Source organism: Electrona antarctica (assembly GCF_951216825.1).
Source record: "Electrona antarctica genome assembly, chromosome: 4".
NCBI classification, from domain to species: domain Eukaryota; kingdom Metazoa; phylum Chordata; class Actinopteri; order Myctophiformes; family Myctophidae; genus Electrona; species Electrona antarctica.
In genome coordinates, this window is record NC_136809.1 from 23,486,912 (window position 1) to 23,502,329 (window position 15,418).

The 15,418-nt window shown below is 42.6% G+C and overlaps 1 protein-coding gene across 1 annotated transcript in view; it reads left to right on the forward strand.

Annotated features, from left to right (window-relative positions):
• mtnr1aa (melatonin receptor 1A a) overlaps nucleotides 1–5,395 on the forward strand; it is a 59,082-nt gene extending 53,687 nt beyond the window's left edge. The window contains exon 2 of the mRNA XM_079499738.1: nucleotides 3,853–5,395. Coding sequence (XP_079355864.1) covers nucleotides 3,853–4,721 — 869 coding nt within the window. The 3' untranslated portion in view covers nucleotides 4,722–5,395. The remainder of the gene's footprint in view (nucleotides 1–3,852) is intronic.
• The last annotated feature ends 10,023 nt before the right edge of the window (nucleotides 5,396–15,418 follow it).

Here is a 15,418-nt window from a genome sequence, read left to right on the forward strand (position 1 = left end):
GGATGCAACATAGTGCGTTATGTCTGGGCAGGCATGCAGTAGGTGTTGTGCATGGAGAGATTTGTGCAAATAGTGTGGTTTGGTAGGAGAAGGCGAACAAAGGCGAATGTATAAACGGTCCCCCCCCGTCCCCCCCCCCCTTTCAATTAGTGTAGCAAGATAGACCTCACCCTCAAATAGTTTTTCCATTGATTACTCACCCCACGGAGCCTTGAATTAATGGAGAATTTGTAGTTTTTGTTGCATTCATAAGCCAATAATTTGATGCTCAAGCTCCACCAGGTAAGGAACGTTTGTGATGTGTGGACAAAATGTGTAGGGGTATATATAAACATAACCTATTTGAAGAATTGTGCCTCCTGGGCTGGTGGTGCTATAATAGAGCAGTCCCGCCCCCTTTCATGATGACGACAGGCCCAGGAAATAATTCCCCATTAATTTTCCCCATAGACATTTCAAAAAGTATTTATTGAAAGATCTGTAAGCCTCGAACAAAGCCAACTCGGATCGTGACAAATCATGACAACAAACACATATTTTTGGATCGAACAGAAAGAAGAAAAAAAGGGCAGGTTCATACTTCTTTTGTTGTTTTTCTTCTTTGTAATTATTTGATCGGCCCAAAATATTGTGTTTGTTGTCTTGATTATTTGTCACGATCACAAAGTTCACAAATTATTATTCGTGAACTTTCCGTTTAAATGAGCATGCACTCCCAGTAGATTATGAGATATTTGTTCATGTGCCTATACATGCCACATGTGATTTTCTTCTTTAAATTTAAATCACAGAATATTTGTTGTCTGGATGGACAACCACCGGGTGCATTCGTTAAGTGTGAGGTGTGAGCAGAACAAACTGTACTTCGGAGGAGATCCACTTCTTGATGAAATGAAAATGGAGGACCCTGATGTAAACAAGTCTTAGTGCAGTTTTTGTACTGACTCTGTATTGATTCTTTGAAGTGTACCCATTCTGCAAACTGCTCAAGTCAAACCGTCATGAAATATATTTTGTATTGATTCATACAGACGTTCTACAGTAATGCCAGGCAGCATTCATGGCGTTTCTGCACATAACCTTCCTCAGGGAGTTATGTCTGTTTCCCCTAATGTGTGGGAAACTGGACATTCTTTGCGATGTGAGCCAGGTGTGACTGTGTGAGATGTGCTGCCTGTGAGGTTTGATGGTAGTGGAGGACTGAGATGTACAGGGAGGTGTAAATTGATGCCAGCTGGCATCCCCTCCATAGCCGGATGGAGGGGAAATGAACTGCTTGGAATAATGTGTTCCTTCCACCCGCGGACGGACGGACGGACAGATGGACGGCACATAGCCTTCCTCAGAGTTATGTCTGTTTGCCAAAATGTGTGTGCAACTGGACATAGATTCTTTTGCAATGTGAGCCAGGTGTGACTATGTGTGAGATGTGCTACCAGTGAGGTTTAATCGTAGTGGAGGACTGAGATGTACACGGAGATGTAAATTGATGCCTGCAGGCATCCCCTCCATCAGGTGTTCCTACCATGCGCATATGGATGGACAGACGGACGGACGGACTGTGTGAGATGTGCTACCAGTGAGGTTTAATGGTAGTGGAGGACTGAGATGTACAGGGAGGTGTAAATTGATGCCAGGCATCCCCTCCATCAGGTGTTCCTACCATGCGCATATGGATGGACGGACGGACGGACGGACGGACGGACGGACGGCCAAGGGCCAAAACATAGTCTTGGTCATACCTTCGGCCTAGCTGGTGGATACAATAACAGAAAAGTGTTAACAGGTTGTAATGCGCAGGGATTAGGAATAAAGTATCAGAAACCAAAGGAAAGTAGGTATACTACAGTAGGCCTATCCTGTTTAGCCTCGGGATTAGTGTGTATTAACAGGTAGCCTATAGATATAAATGTAGTCAAAGTCCACTAACTAAGAGTATATTAACAGCATTAACAGTGGTATTAACAGATACAAATTCGGTACATGGTTTTATAAATCAAGTTATTTTATACATTTTTTTACTTCTTTGCTTCTTTTTGTGCGCGCATATTTTAGCCATTTGTCTTTTGAGGCACATAAACCTGGAATCCTTGCAGTTTAATAAATGAGACGCCTGCCTGAGGAGTTCAAATAATGCTCCTTTGAATCGTTTAAACCACAACTATTGCAAACATAGCTCAATACGTGTTTAGTGACCTCTGTTACACCACATTTATTTGTGAGACAGGCCTGTGGGCCAAGTGTCCCCAGCCTCGCAGGATACAGCATTGATTTGTTTTCCTTCGGTAACTCCTGTATTATTTCTTTTTTGTGTGCAAGCAAAAGTAAATCTCAGAAATAACACAGCGGAATTGAATTGTGAATTGAATTTTAATGGCAAATGAGCGATCTGTATACTTTTCATCTCCTCCGTCCATATACCGAGGGAGGGGAGGAGGCTGTTTTCACTTGTGAATGCATGAGCGGGGAGGAAGGTGTTTACTGTTTACCTGTGGACCAAATGTGTTTACTGTAGTCTCACGGGACTATGAGCAGTCAGAGACGTGAGCTGCCTCCAAACCCATACCCAAAAGACAATAATTATGCAGTTACAAAAAATAAACTGTCTGCCATTGGAGCCGAAAGTGATTTTCTCCCTTGTGTAATGACAAATGGGTAAACATTACAATATCGTATAAAACACATTTTCTCATCGAATAAGAAACACACTATTATCAGCGATAATGCTAGCATTAGCCCAATTTACAGCACTTTATGTTAAATGCACAGGTGGTGAAAATATGAAACTATTATGGAAAAGTTGCAAAAAATGAATCACTTAAGACTTAACCCACAAAATGTTTCATCAGCACAACACTATTTTGTACAGTAGGTGATTTTGTAGCTGACCACAACTGAATGTACATATTAACAGAGACTACAGTAGTACAAATGTCAAAACTACTCTAGAATTGAATACTATAGAATACTTTAAGTTGCTGAATATTGTGAACAAACTTTTAAAGTAGCCATTGTTCGTGTGAAGTATATGGCCTATTTCTTGCCAGAGACATTAGAAATAGTTTTTGTTGGACTGTATTGCTGAAATAGGGATTGTTTCCAGCGGGGGTGGACCTTACATTAGTCAAACAGATCTATGAAAGTGCTGTGTTTCACTATAGTAAGTGCATGGTGTCGAACTTTACATCACTTCACAATGCTTTTGTGGCACTAACATTACTCCCCCAAAAGAGACTGAATTGGCGTAACAATATTTAAACAGGAAAATATACTAGTTCTCATTACATAATAGTTTTGCTCTCTGCCTACATAAAAAACATTGATTTACTTGAGTTGGCAGAGCTCAAGTCCTTTTAACATCCTCTTCACAATATAAATCATAGAATGAATCAGGTTCAAAGTTAGTTTCCCTGGCTAGTGCACTTCGATGTGTATGCTCTTTGTGAAGTGTGTTGATGTATATGAATTTGCCTGCAGGTGTTTGGGGAGCTATTTTTTTTTTACACCAGAAAACGGAACCTTTTTGGGGAAATTGTTGTCAAGCCCACGAGAAAAGGGTCATTTTTATATTCCTTTTTTATGGCTGAAGCTGTGAATAGGCAATTAATTATTTAAGGTCAGTTTGAGGGTACAGGATTTGAGGTTAGGGTTAGGCTGCGGTTAGTTGGCGCCGATGGCCTAGTGGTTAAGGCGCAGGCTATTATGCAGCCTGACAGATCAGGTTTGATTTCCAAGCCCGATGACCTTTTCTGCGTCTCACTCCCTGTCTCTCTCTCCCTGTTTCTCGTCTTATCTCAACTATAAGAAAAGTGTGAAAATTGTGTGTGTGCTTGTGCTATATCTTCTGTGCAGGAAACATCTTCGTGGTGAGCCTGGCGGTGGCAGACCTGGTGGTGGCCATCTACCCATACCCTCTGGTCCTCACCTCCATCTTCCACAATGGCTGGAACCTGGGCTACATGCACTGCCAGATCAGCGGCTTCCTCATGGGCGTCAGCGTCATCGGCTCCATCTTCAACATCACCGGCATCGCCATCAACCGCTACTGCTACATCTGCCACAGCCTCAAGTACGACAAGCTGTACAGCGACAAGAACTCGGTGTGCTACGTGCTGCTGATCTGGGCACTGACTGTGGTGGCCATCGTGCCCAACCTGTTCGTGGGCTCGCTGCAGTACGACCCGCGAATCTACTCATGCACGTTCGAGCAGTCGGCAAGTTCGGCGTACACCATCGCCGTCGTCTTCTTCCACTTCATCCTGCCCATCATGATCGTCACCTACTGCTACCTGAGGATCTGGATCCTCGTCATCCAGGTGAGGCGGCGAGTCAAGCCAGACAACCGGCCCAAGATGACGCCGCACGACGTGCGGAACTTTGTCACCATGTTTGTGGTGTTCGTGCTGTTCGCCGTGTGCTGGGCACCGCTCAACCTGATCGGCCTGGCAGTGGCCATCGACCCCAAGGTCGTGGTGCCACTCATCCCGGAGTGGCTGTTTGTGGCCAGCTACTTCATGGCCTACTTCAACAGTTGCCTGAACGCCATTGTGTACGGCGTGCTCAACCAGAACTTCCGCCGCGAGTACAAGCGCATCGTGGTGTCGGTGTGCACAGCACGCATCTTCTTCCAGGACAGCTCCAATGATGCGGTGGAGCGGCTCAAGAGCAAGCCGTCGCCGCTCATGACCAACAATAACCAGGTCAAAGTGGACTCTGTGTGAGACATGTCACGAGGGGAGCACCATGGGTGGGGGCACAAAGGGTCACTGAAAGAGCTTGAAAAAGGACAGGGGATGGCGACGGGTTTACAGAGATAAGTACCAAATGTAATGGCCTATACCCTTTCGGACGGTGCTTTGACTTTGAACTTGATACAATCAAAGATGAACAGAGGTAAATGTATCCTTATCTTTTACTAAGCACTTTTTGTTTGTTTGTTTCTGTGGTACCTGAAGTACAGTAAATACATATATTATATGATGTCCTTTTTTGTTTTTCATGTTTGTTTACGGTGATGATATCAACAAATCCATGTATGATGTATTATATGTATTTATTTTATATGGAAATTCATGTAGATACATATAGATATATAGATATACTGTATATAGTGCGATATCAGGTTGGTTCTCACCCACAGTTACAGTCCAATGATGAATAAAAGAACAAAAATAAACAGAGAAATGTAGATCAAGCTATGGTAATTACAAGATAAGAACATTTCCATAAGGACATTTCTACAAAGCTTGGTACATAACCAAAATTGTTAACCAATTTAAATGACCTCATATTTTGGTGTGACACTGTTACACTTGTTGGGTGCTAGCAATGTGGATGTGGTTTTTATGATACCATGCAAAAATGCCCCTCTCATTACACAGATGACAACGTTTGAAAGAATGAAAGAATAGTACATTCTCTCTCTCTCTCTCTCTCTCTCTCTCTCTCTCTCTCTCTCTGTACTGTAAGCATGGATCTGAGGAATCATTCATATGCAGAATAAAGTTATTATATTGATGGAAGAGCTCTTATACTGTAATCCTCTGCCTTCTTTACGCATGTACCCAATTCACTCTGCTAATGTTTGGCCGTACTGCACCAGGTACTTAAGTTGACATGCAGGGGATTGACATACAGCAAAGGTTCGCCAGGGCCAAGACGCGCAGTCAGGCATCAAAGCATATGGTACACACCTTTACAAGGCCACTACACACCCAACCCCACTCTCCATACCTATATACATATCTATTTGCACAGAGGCGATGGTGGCCGGAAACAACACTGGAAAACCCTTACAAGTCACATTTCTACATTCTCAAAGTTCAATGATCACTCAGGAGTTTGCCGTGCATGCCCTAGGTGTGTGAGAGAAAGTGGTTGTTTAGAGCGGGCGTTTACAGATGACTGATGAGTGGGCAAATCGCATTTCCCGTGCTAATTTTTTAGAATAGCTGTCACGGTTGATCCCTCTTCTGGGGTAAATATATAAATCTGAATCCAGGTGCAACTGGAGGACATGGTATGAAATAATACACTGCTGTCCTGAAACGAAGCAGTAAGCATTACAAACAGAGAACAGGGAATGTGGATATATGGAAGCCAAAGCTACAGTATATATTTCCATGACTTTGCCTGTAAAGCATTATCTTCAGCAAACTGAAGATTTGCCATGGAAAGAAACACCATGACAGGTCATGGCTCGGTTGATTTAACTCGGGGACCTGAATTTCACATCGAATGCTAGGTCAGAATCCACTAACACACAGTGTTCCTCTATTGAAGTATTCTTTGATTGTGATCACATCAAAAATATCTTGTCTGTATATATATGGTGGTTAGCCCATTAAAACTGTGTCAATTTACATTTCAGCGTTGGCTATTCAAAAATAGCAGATGTACAAGCTCACAGTTGCGAGCTTGTACATTTGCATTTAGAAGGCATTTGTAGAATTGGCCTCTGGTCTCAAATCTCAATTGGTTCCTCTGAAGTGCAAAAGTGTTCAAAGATTGCACATGTGTGGGCAAATGGGTTAGTGGGCTATATGGACAAAAGGCATCAGAGTGCACTGCACAGAAAGAGGACAGAGAATCAGTGCCTTTGACATCCACTTGACTTATGCTGCGTTCACACAGGCAGATACAAAGATAGTCTACCATTCATTTTCAATGGAAGCCAGCGACGTGAAGCTATAATTTAAGCTAAATTTGACGTTTGTAGCTGCTACAAAAGATATAAGCTACAAATACATTTAACTGGCTTCAACTTCAGATACAAAGATACAAAGTGACAAATCATATTCTGTGAATCTTTGTATCTTTGCATCTGCCTGTGTGAACGCAGCATTACATAACAGTCTGTGAACCATCGCCCACTGAGCCAACTTCCCTCACACACAATCCCCACCACAGCCCACCCCACCCCTGTCCCTTCTTCTGCTTGCCCCTCCCCCTATCTGCTTTAATCCCAAGAGCGGGGCAGGGAAGGAATGAATGGTTCGGGGTTGAGCAAATATAAAAATCACAGGGATTTACACTGCTCTCCGACAGAATTATTCAGTAATCTGTTCATCCTGAAGACTTTTACAACCCATGCTGCTGCCAGTGTGTACGACATCACATGGAGGGAGCGGTAATATGATGTTAAAGGAGCAAAGAAACAGTTCAGCCTCTGACTGTCTCTCTTCCTTCTTTGTGGTGCATTGTGATGCCTGTGGCCACTAACCCATTTCAACTTTACAAGGTCATTGTGGTGATTTATGATGATCCATTCCGATGAGATGATGAGATGTTTAATTTCCAAAGAAAATCGATGGATGGATGTGCCCCACCGGGACATGGCTACAGGTCAAGGATCCAATGGACTGCTGCTGGTAACACAAAATGTGCTGTAGTTCGAATGATCCAGCTCAGTAAATTCCAGTAAAATGGCAACATTAAAGGTATTATCCATAAATGTAATGTAACATCTGGATACAATGATGTCCAAACTAATGATGGTGGCACATAGTGTCCAATCCAATGTAGCCAATGTAGCCAATTAGGATGGAATATGAAATATCGGACAGATCCGTCTTGAGCACATGAGTATAGAGATACTGTGTAACGATTGGTGGGATTTTTGGACAATATATGGAGGAGTAATAGCAAAAAAAAATGGCGCTATCTGGAAAATTAGCTGGTAACGGACGGACGGACGGACGGACACACAGACGGACAGAGTGCAAAACATACTCTCTCCCCATGCCTTCGGCCTGGTGGTGGTGGAGACAAACATACTCTCTCCCCATGCCTTCGGCCTTACAGAAAATCTGTTTTCCATCCCATAGTCATACAAGCATTAAAACCCAGATGAATATAATTGAGGAAGAGACAATAATATGACAGGGTTTTATTGTCAGCAATTCCTCAATCGTGGTGATGTGTGTCGTTCATAAACCACTGGTAACAACTGTAGAGTGCAGACATTTACTGACAGGTCTCAATTGCTTTCTCAACTAGTGGGTAGTGGGACCAAGCCCTGTGAACTGAGAGGGAGAACTGAAGCGCAATGGATGCTGGCCGATCGTAGGTACCGCAGTGTATTACGGCTGGAGCCAGACACATGGACGAGCTAAAGGGGTTTTGTCCAGTGGGCTCGAATCATGAGCTTACTCTCTGGGTTGCGCACGGATATGACACTACTGCGTGCACAAGCAAAGCAAACGTGTCACATGATAGGACCCATATAGGCCCCAGCCGTCACACTTTTTCCAACTTTTCCGGAAGAAGGGGTGAAAAGGGAGTAAGGGCTGGGTGAGCAACTCCATACAAGTTAATGGGAGGGGATTTTGTGGTTAGTGTTACAGTAAGATGTTCCAACAAGTAATAATCATCACAGACCATGCCTTTGTGGTCAAAGTGAAATCCATGTCTTATGCAATCCTTGTTGATAACCAGTGGTGGTGTACAATCCCTTGTTATTAACTCAAGATCCAGCAGTTAGGATCCACTTCTTGGCAGGGAGATGACCCGGTGAGGGCAGTGAGGGTAAGCCCTGGGCCCCTGAAACTCCCCTGAGCTGCAGGGGCCTAGTTGGCTGCAAACACTGTCTGTGAGAGTGTGGTGGACTGAAAAAGAAACAACAGAGATACAGTAGAGGCTCACAATGATCTCACCACTGGTCTATAGTTACAGAATAAAGCAACACAAAGGGGCATATGTTGACAATGGTAAAAAGCAGAGGGTCATTGAGTTTGGTTTAGTCTCCATCAACGTCATTTATTACTTTAAACAGCATGGCACCCACTGTACAGCCGTAGTGCAAACGCATACATCTATGAGCACATCTCATCTCAGTGCAAAGTTCATTAGTTCATTAGTATTAAATACATATTTATCCCATTTTGTAACCCATTCTTCGCCCAGTGCCTCACCCTTGGTCAAGTCCCGCTTGTGGTACTTGACATGAGCACATCTCATCTCAGTGCAAAGTTCATTGTTGAGAAAAAATCAAAATAAACATTTTTTTACATATTTATCTCATTTTGTAACCCATTCTTCGCCCAGTGCCTCACCCTTGGTCAAGTCCCGCTTGTGGTACTTGACATGAGCACATCTCAGTGCAAAGTTCATTGTTGAGAAAAAATAAAAAATACACATTTTTTTATTTTACGGTTTGTGGATTTACTAATCACATATTAGTGAAATTACACTAAAGATTTTGTCCATTGCAAAATGTATCAAAGTGTGTACATAAGTAATAATAATATTTGTAATATTTACACACACCTGACACCCAGGCCTGCAGTCAAGTCTAACAGTGTCTACATTGTTCACTTGCTCCAAACCAAAGAAACTCCCTTCTGTACCATGTGACCACAAGAGTTGAATACAGTCTAGCCATCCTCCTGCCACATGAAAATGATCTAGCTCAAGTGGTAAAGTGGGTTTTTAATTTTCTTATCGCCTTCAGGCAACATCAATGGGTACAATGCGATCACATAATTGACTCATGCCATGTTATATCACATAACTAGAAGGCCCTTTGGGAATGCTTGGTCAGTTAATGGGCAAAAGACTTGAAAAACAATGATACCCACCACGCCCAGGGGCTATACCTCACAAAACTGCCTGGGTGATAGTGTATCAATCATATTACACCATGCAAAGCTTCTGTCAATGTCAAAATCAATATATGAGGTCACTTCCCCGGAAGTGCTGTGTAGCAATATACCTCTGGGAATTATAATATTATCTTATATCTTAAGGCCACATTCCAGGACATTGGCCCACAGCCTGTCAAATTAGAGGTCTGAGCTGGGTTGCTCTTTTGGAGAATGCTGTGTAAAGCTTGTAAATTATAATGTTTGAGATAATAATAATGTTGTAATAATAATAATTGTAATAATAATAATGAATTTTATTTGTATTGCACTTTTCATTCACAAGGAATCCCAGAGTGATACTTAGTTAAAAACACATAATCAATCATAGGTTAAAAGGAGGGTTATTAAAAAAAGTCACACAGTTCAACACGAAAAGGCCTTCCGAAATAAGAAGAATATCAGGCCTGTTTTAAAAGATTCCAAGGTCTGAGGTACTCTCAAGTCCATAGGAAGGCTGTTCCACAGGCGCAGTGCTGCTGAGCAGAAGACCCGGTCCCCCATGGTGCGTACATTGGTAGGAATTTATTTGCAGATCTAAGGGTGTGGGAGTGAGCGTTGTATAGAGCGAGCGGGTCACTGGGTTTAGACGGCCACAGCAACTGTAATAAAAGGGTATTATATTATTTAACACATCTCATGACCCATGCAGTGGCATTAGATATCATGACAGGGGCTCACACAATAAATGAAAATGGGTAGGAGGATCCTCGACTGTTATAATCCTTCAGAAAATTCCAAAAAGTCAACAACCGCAGTAAGCATGAAACACAAGATAGTTACACAAGAATACCGGTAAGATCGAATTTAAATAAAATACATAGGCTACTGTAGATCAGGGGTTCTCAACCTTTTTGGCCGGGGACCCCCGAAAATGCTTTGGCAACGTCTCGGGACCCCCGCCCCGCCCCCTCCCGACCCCCAATATAAATTGACTGCTACAATAACCTTAATAATATAGACAATACACCATAAATAAATACTGAAACCATAATCATTAGGAAGGTGTATGCATGTACTATGTGTACTATATGTAAACTCTTCATTTCCACTTTACAGCCATTCAGTTGCAAAAGAAAAACCCTCGAGGGGTCGCGACCCACGGGTTGAGAACCCCTGCTGTAGATAGTCTGCTATGCACATAGACTGACTGAGTTAACATAATGTAAATGTGATCAATAAAACATGTATAATCTGTCACCTGTGAATTCTGTACATCCAATGCAAATAAGTATGTATTAAATACATATTTATCCCATTTTGTAACCCATTCTTCGCCCAGTGCCTCACCCTTGGTCAAGTCCCGCTTGTGGTACTTGACAAAGACTAATACTAGTCCTTACCCGTTCTAATATATGAACACCAAATTAGGTACAGTGGGTAATGAGATGTATAGGGTTGTCCCGATCCGATCACGTAGGCTAATCGGAAATCGGAGCCGATCACGTCATTTTCAAAAACAAAAAACTTGATCGGGACATCCCTAATATTCATATTTTATCCATATCATGATATTAGACAGATATGGCAAGTGTTCTATAAAAATAAATAATAAATATCAGATCGGGAAAAATCGTTATCGGCAGATACTCAAAATCAAATGATCGGAATCGTACCGGGAGCAAAAAAAGTGATCGGGACATCCCTAGATGTAATAGATTACATTATTGATTGGGAGGGAATTGTTAACGGATGACCGTGGGAAGGGCACAAAGTTAATGGGCAAGTGGTCTGTGGAGCATTTCCTGGGGGGGGGGGGGGGGGGGGGATATTCCTGGGACTCACATAAATAGTCTCTGTGTGGCTGAGATACACACGCACGAACGCACTCACGACAGATATTCGAGGCGATGCTGCTGCTCATTTTATCACAATCGGTGCAGTAGGCTATATTGTAACATTGTCCTTGGCTTTGACTACTTCAGACAGGACATGGCCATATGTAACCACGCGTCAGCAGGCTTTCAGCTGCCTGTCTGCGATGCACCCCCCACCACAATGCCTGTGCTGTTTCACCTGCGTTTGGTTTGAAGTGATATCGAGTGACGTTCGGATTTGCAAAGTTGTCGCTATGATATCGGGGAGGAAGCGTGAGTGGAGGCACCTTACTGGTAACACTTGCTATGCATCCCATGTTTATAACGCATTATGAACACACTTATAAGACATTATAATCTTTATAACCATGTATAATTATATTTATAAGCGCTCATAAATAATCATAATACTTTATAACCTTAATCATAACACATTATAACCTTAATCATAACACATTATAAACTTTATTTTAATGACTTATAATATCAAGTATTATAATACTTCATAACTTGCTATGTATTCCATGTTTATAACGCATTATAAAAAATATTATGAGACAATATAATTTTCTCAAACATTTATAATAAATTATTAAAATGTTATATATATATATATATATATATATATATGTTATATAATATATGAGAAGATTATAATATCTTATAAGGGTGTTCATAATGCGTTATAAACGTGGGATGCATAGCAAGTGTTACTGCGGTGGTAGGAAGCATGCCAGTGGGGTAACACCAAGAACGGTGGCCTGTGATGCAGGTGATGCTAGGGGGCGGGGGTGTGAGGTGTCGCATTTTCCCATGCAAGTGGATGGGACATTTTTATTCAGTAATAAATAAATTATTAATTTGTTAAATGGGGAAAAGGGGCTTCGTTAAGACCTCCATAATATTATGGTCAATGCGTTTCAGAATGGGTTATTCTGGTTGCCATTTCCTGCCATTTCCTGCCTACCAGTAGGCTAGTAGGCTATAGTAGTAGTAGTATAGCACTTCATAGTATATATGTACAGCATAGTATAGCATATATGTATAGTTTATATGTATAGTGTCATTATATAGATATGTTCTAGTTATAGTTTATATGTATAGTGTCATTATATAGATATGTTCTAGTCACGTTCTTAGCTTACGCATGTTTCGCGATAAATGCATTTTACATATGTGATGTATTCCCATGCTTTTTGTTCTTGCTTAATGTAAGTCGCTCTGGATTAAGAGCGTCTGCTAAATGCCTAAATTGTAAATTGTAAATTGCTGTTACTTAATTATCATGCTGTATGGTTTCTTTGATTTGGGTGTCAGCTGCCAAAAAACATAACCTTCAGCAACATTCCCAAACACATGTATGCTCTGCTCTCTACCTGTCCTCAAACGAGCATGACAGTGTAATCAAAATAATAATGGTCAGATGCAGATCGCATACAGACAGATTATTTATTTACTGCGGAGAGAACGATGTTTGACTGATCACTTGTCACTCTCGTGGTGTTTTCACTTGTCACTCTCCCTCTCCCTGGTTCCATAAGGACCACATGTCCACATGTCTTCTCTTCAAGTAAGAAGTAAGACGTGAGGGTAGGGGAGGCAGCTATCAGATCAGAACACCCGAACATTTTCTAACGGCGAATAATAATAACACCACTGACGATCCAGAGCCAAAGAGTTGTGACAAGTCAAAGATAGGAGAGATGGAAGATGGTGTACTGCAGTGACAGTATACACCAGCGTCACTGACAAGCAAACTTACGAACTACAGACTGCCAGCCAAGTAGGCTAGCATCCTACTAGCCTACATGTAGGCAGGAAGATGGCGCCCAAATAAGCCAAAATCCTACCGAACGTGTCACTACGCTCTCCCCCTATATGTCAAGGTAAGAAGGGGGCCAGACAAAGTCCCTTCTTGAACAAAAATCACACCCGTGTGAATTGAGTGGTGCAACTCCGTGTGGGGGTCCCCGGAAGTTCCCGACCCACAGGACCGCACAGCCAGGGTGCCGGCCTGGTCCTGGCGAGCCGCCCCACGTTTGAAACGGTAGAGAAATGAGAGTTACCATGTGGGGGTCTCTGGGGTTCCCCAGGGAGTCCCCGGAACATCCAGACCCCCAGAAACGTGCCCAGGTCCGAAACGGTTGAGAAATGACAGAGTTACCGTGTGGGGGTCCCTCTACTGTACACTGTACTGTACTGTACTGTACTGTACTGTACTGTACTGTACTGTACTGTACTGTACTGTACTGTACTGTACTGTACTGTCACTGTACTGTACTGGCACAACCAAATGCATCATATATACAGTTAATATGTGCGTGTGTGTTTGTGTGTGTGTTAGGTTGCTTGTTAGGTGGTGAAAAACAACCATGCTATTTTCGTGCTCAGACCCACCCAGGCACCCAGGCAGCCAGCCAGCCAGCCAGCCACACACATAGCTCCGTAAGGGAGTGGTTGCACCACTCAACCCACACAGCTCATAGCACTATAGCACATAGCTAGTTTTCTGTACTTTTTTATTTGTTCAAGATAAATAAATAAAAAGAAAGAAAGAAAGAAAGAAAGAAAGAAAGAAAGAAAGAAAGAAAGAAAAACAGATCACAACAAGGTCACATTTCACTGTTTCCGTGTGAGAGGTGGAGTCAGGCCGACGATACACATAAGACTATAGCATATGACGCTGAATCAATTTGTCTTCCTTGGGGAAGCCAACGAGTGTGTGATGTGTGCTCTTGTTTTTCTTCGGTGTTCTGACTCAGTGGCCCTCTCTTTCTGTTCATCAGTTTTCTGTCTTGCTTCCTCAAAACTTACAGCCAGCTATTCCCTCGTGGATGGATCGTTTTCCCTTAAACACTCTTCCTATTTTCACAATAGAGCATGTTAGCGCTACGCACTGCCTGACCACACAAGAATCATACAGGTCACCTCAGAGATAGGCTGAATGGGGAGAGAGATTGAGAGAAGGTGAGGGGGGAGTGGGAGGGTGGGGGGGGGGGGGGGGGGGAGGTGCAAAGCAAAAGAGTGGGAGTGGGAGTGAAAAAGGGTGGGAGATGACAATAAGAATGCGAGTAGGAGGCAAGAGAAGTAGACGAGAGACCGAGAAGGTGAAGAACGACAGTGAATGACGAAGGGCAGAGGCAGACAGAGTGAAAAAGAGACAAAACAGTAGAAGATAGACAGGCGATGACTCACAGTGGAGGTCACTCTACCATTGTGTTGTGGACATACTTTTTAATAACTGTGTGTGTGTGTGTGTGTGTGTGTGTGTGTGTGTGTGTGTGTGTGTGTGTGTGTGTGTGTGTGTGTGTGTGTGTGTTTTTCTCCCTTTGACTCACTCAAACAAACAAACAGCCACACACATAGCTCCGTAAGGGAGTGGTTGCACCACTCAAAAAAGAATGGATGCCACATTGAGCTCAGTATGATGAACTGGAACAGTGAAATTACAACAATACTAAATAAAGTCAAAAGTTTCCCACCAGTACAGCACCAGTAAGTGGCTAAATGTCATCAAATGGTGGCCCGTGGCGCAAATGCCTAATTAATAATGGGCCTTGAAATTAAAAGGGTTGAAAACCACTGCTTTACTTGGATATAAATACTATGAGATAACAAAAGGTTTTATGAAAAAAAAATGAAAAAGTCAGAGATTGGTTGGAAGAGGAGCAGCATATTTTTAAAATTAATTCTATGAGTCACTGTAAGCCAGTGCAGAGTGCTGACGTCTGGTGTAATGTGTTCATCTCTCTTTAGTTATAGAACGGTGCTGCATTATGTAGTAGTCCCATCGGCCGGGAATAGATGTGTTTCTCAGTGTTGTTTAGGCATGAATGATCCAATTCTTCTCTCGTACACACAGAGAGACAGAGAGAGACAGTGAGAGGGGGGGGGGGGGGGGGGGGGGGGGGGGGGGTGTGCAGTCACATCTGCCTGTGAAAGATGTAATAGTATGATTGT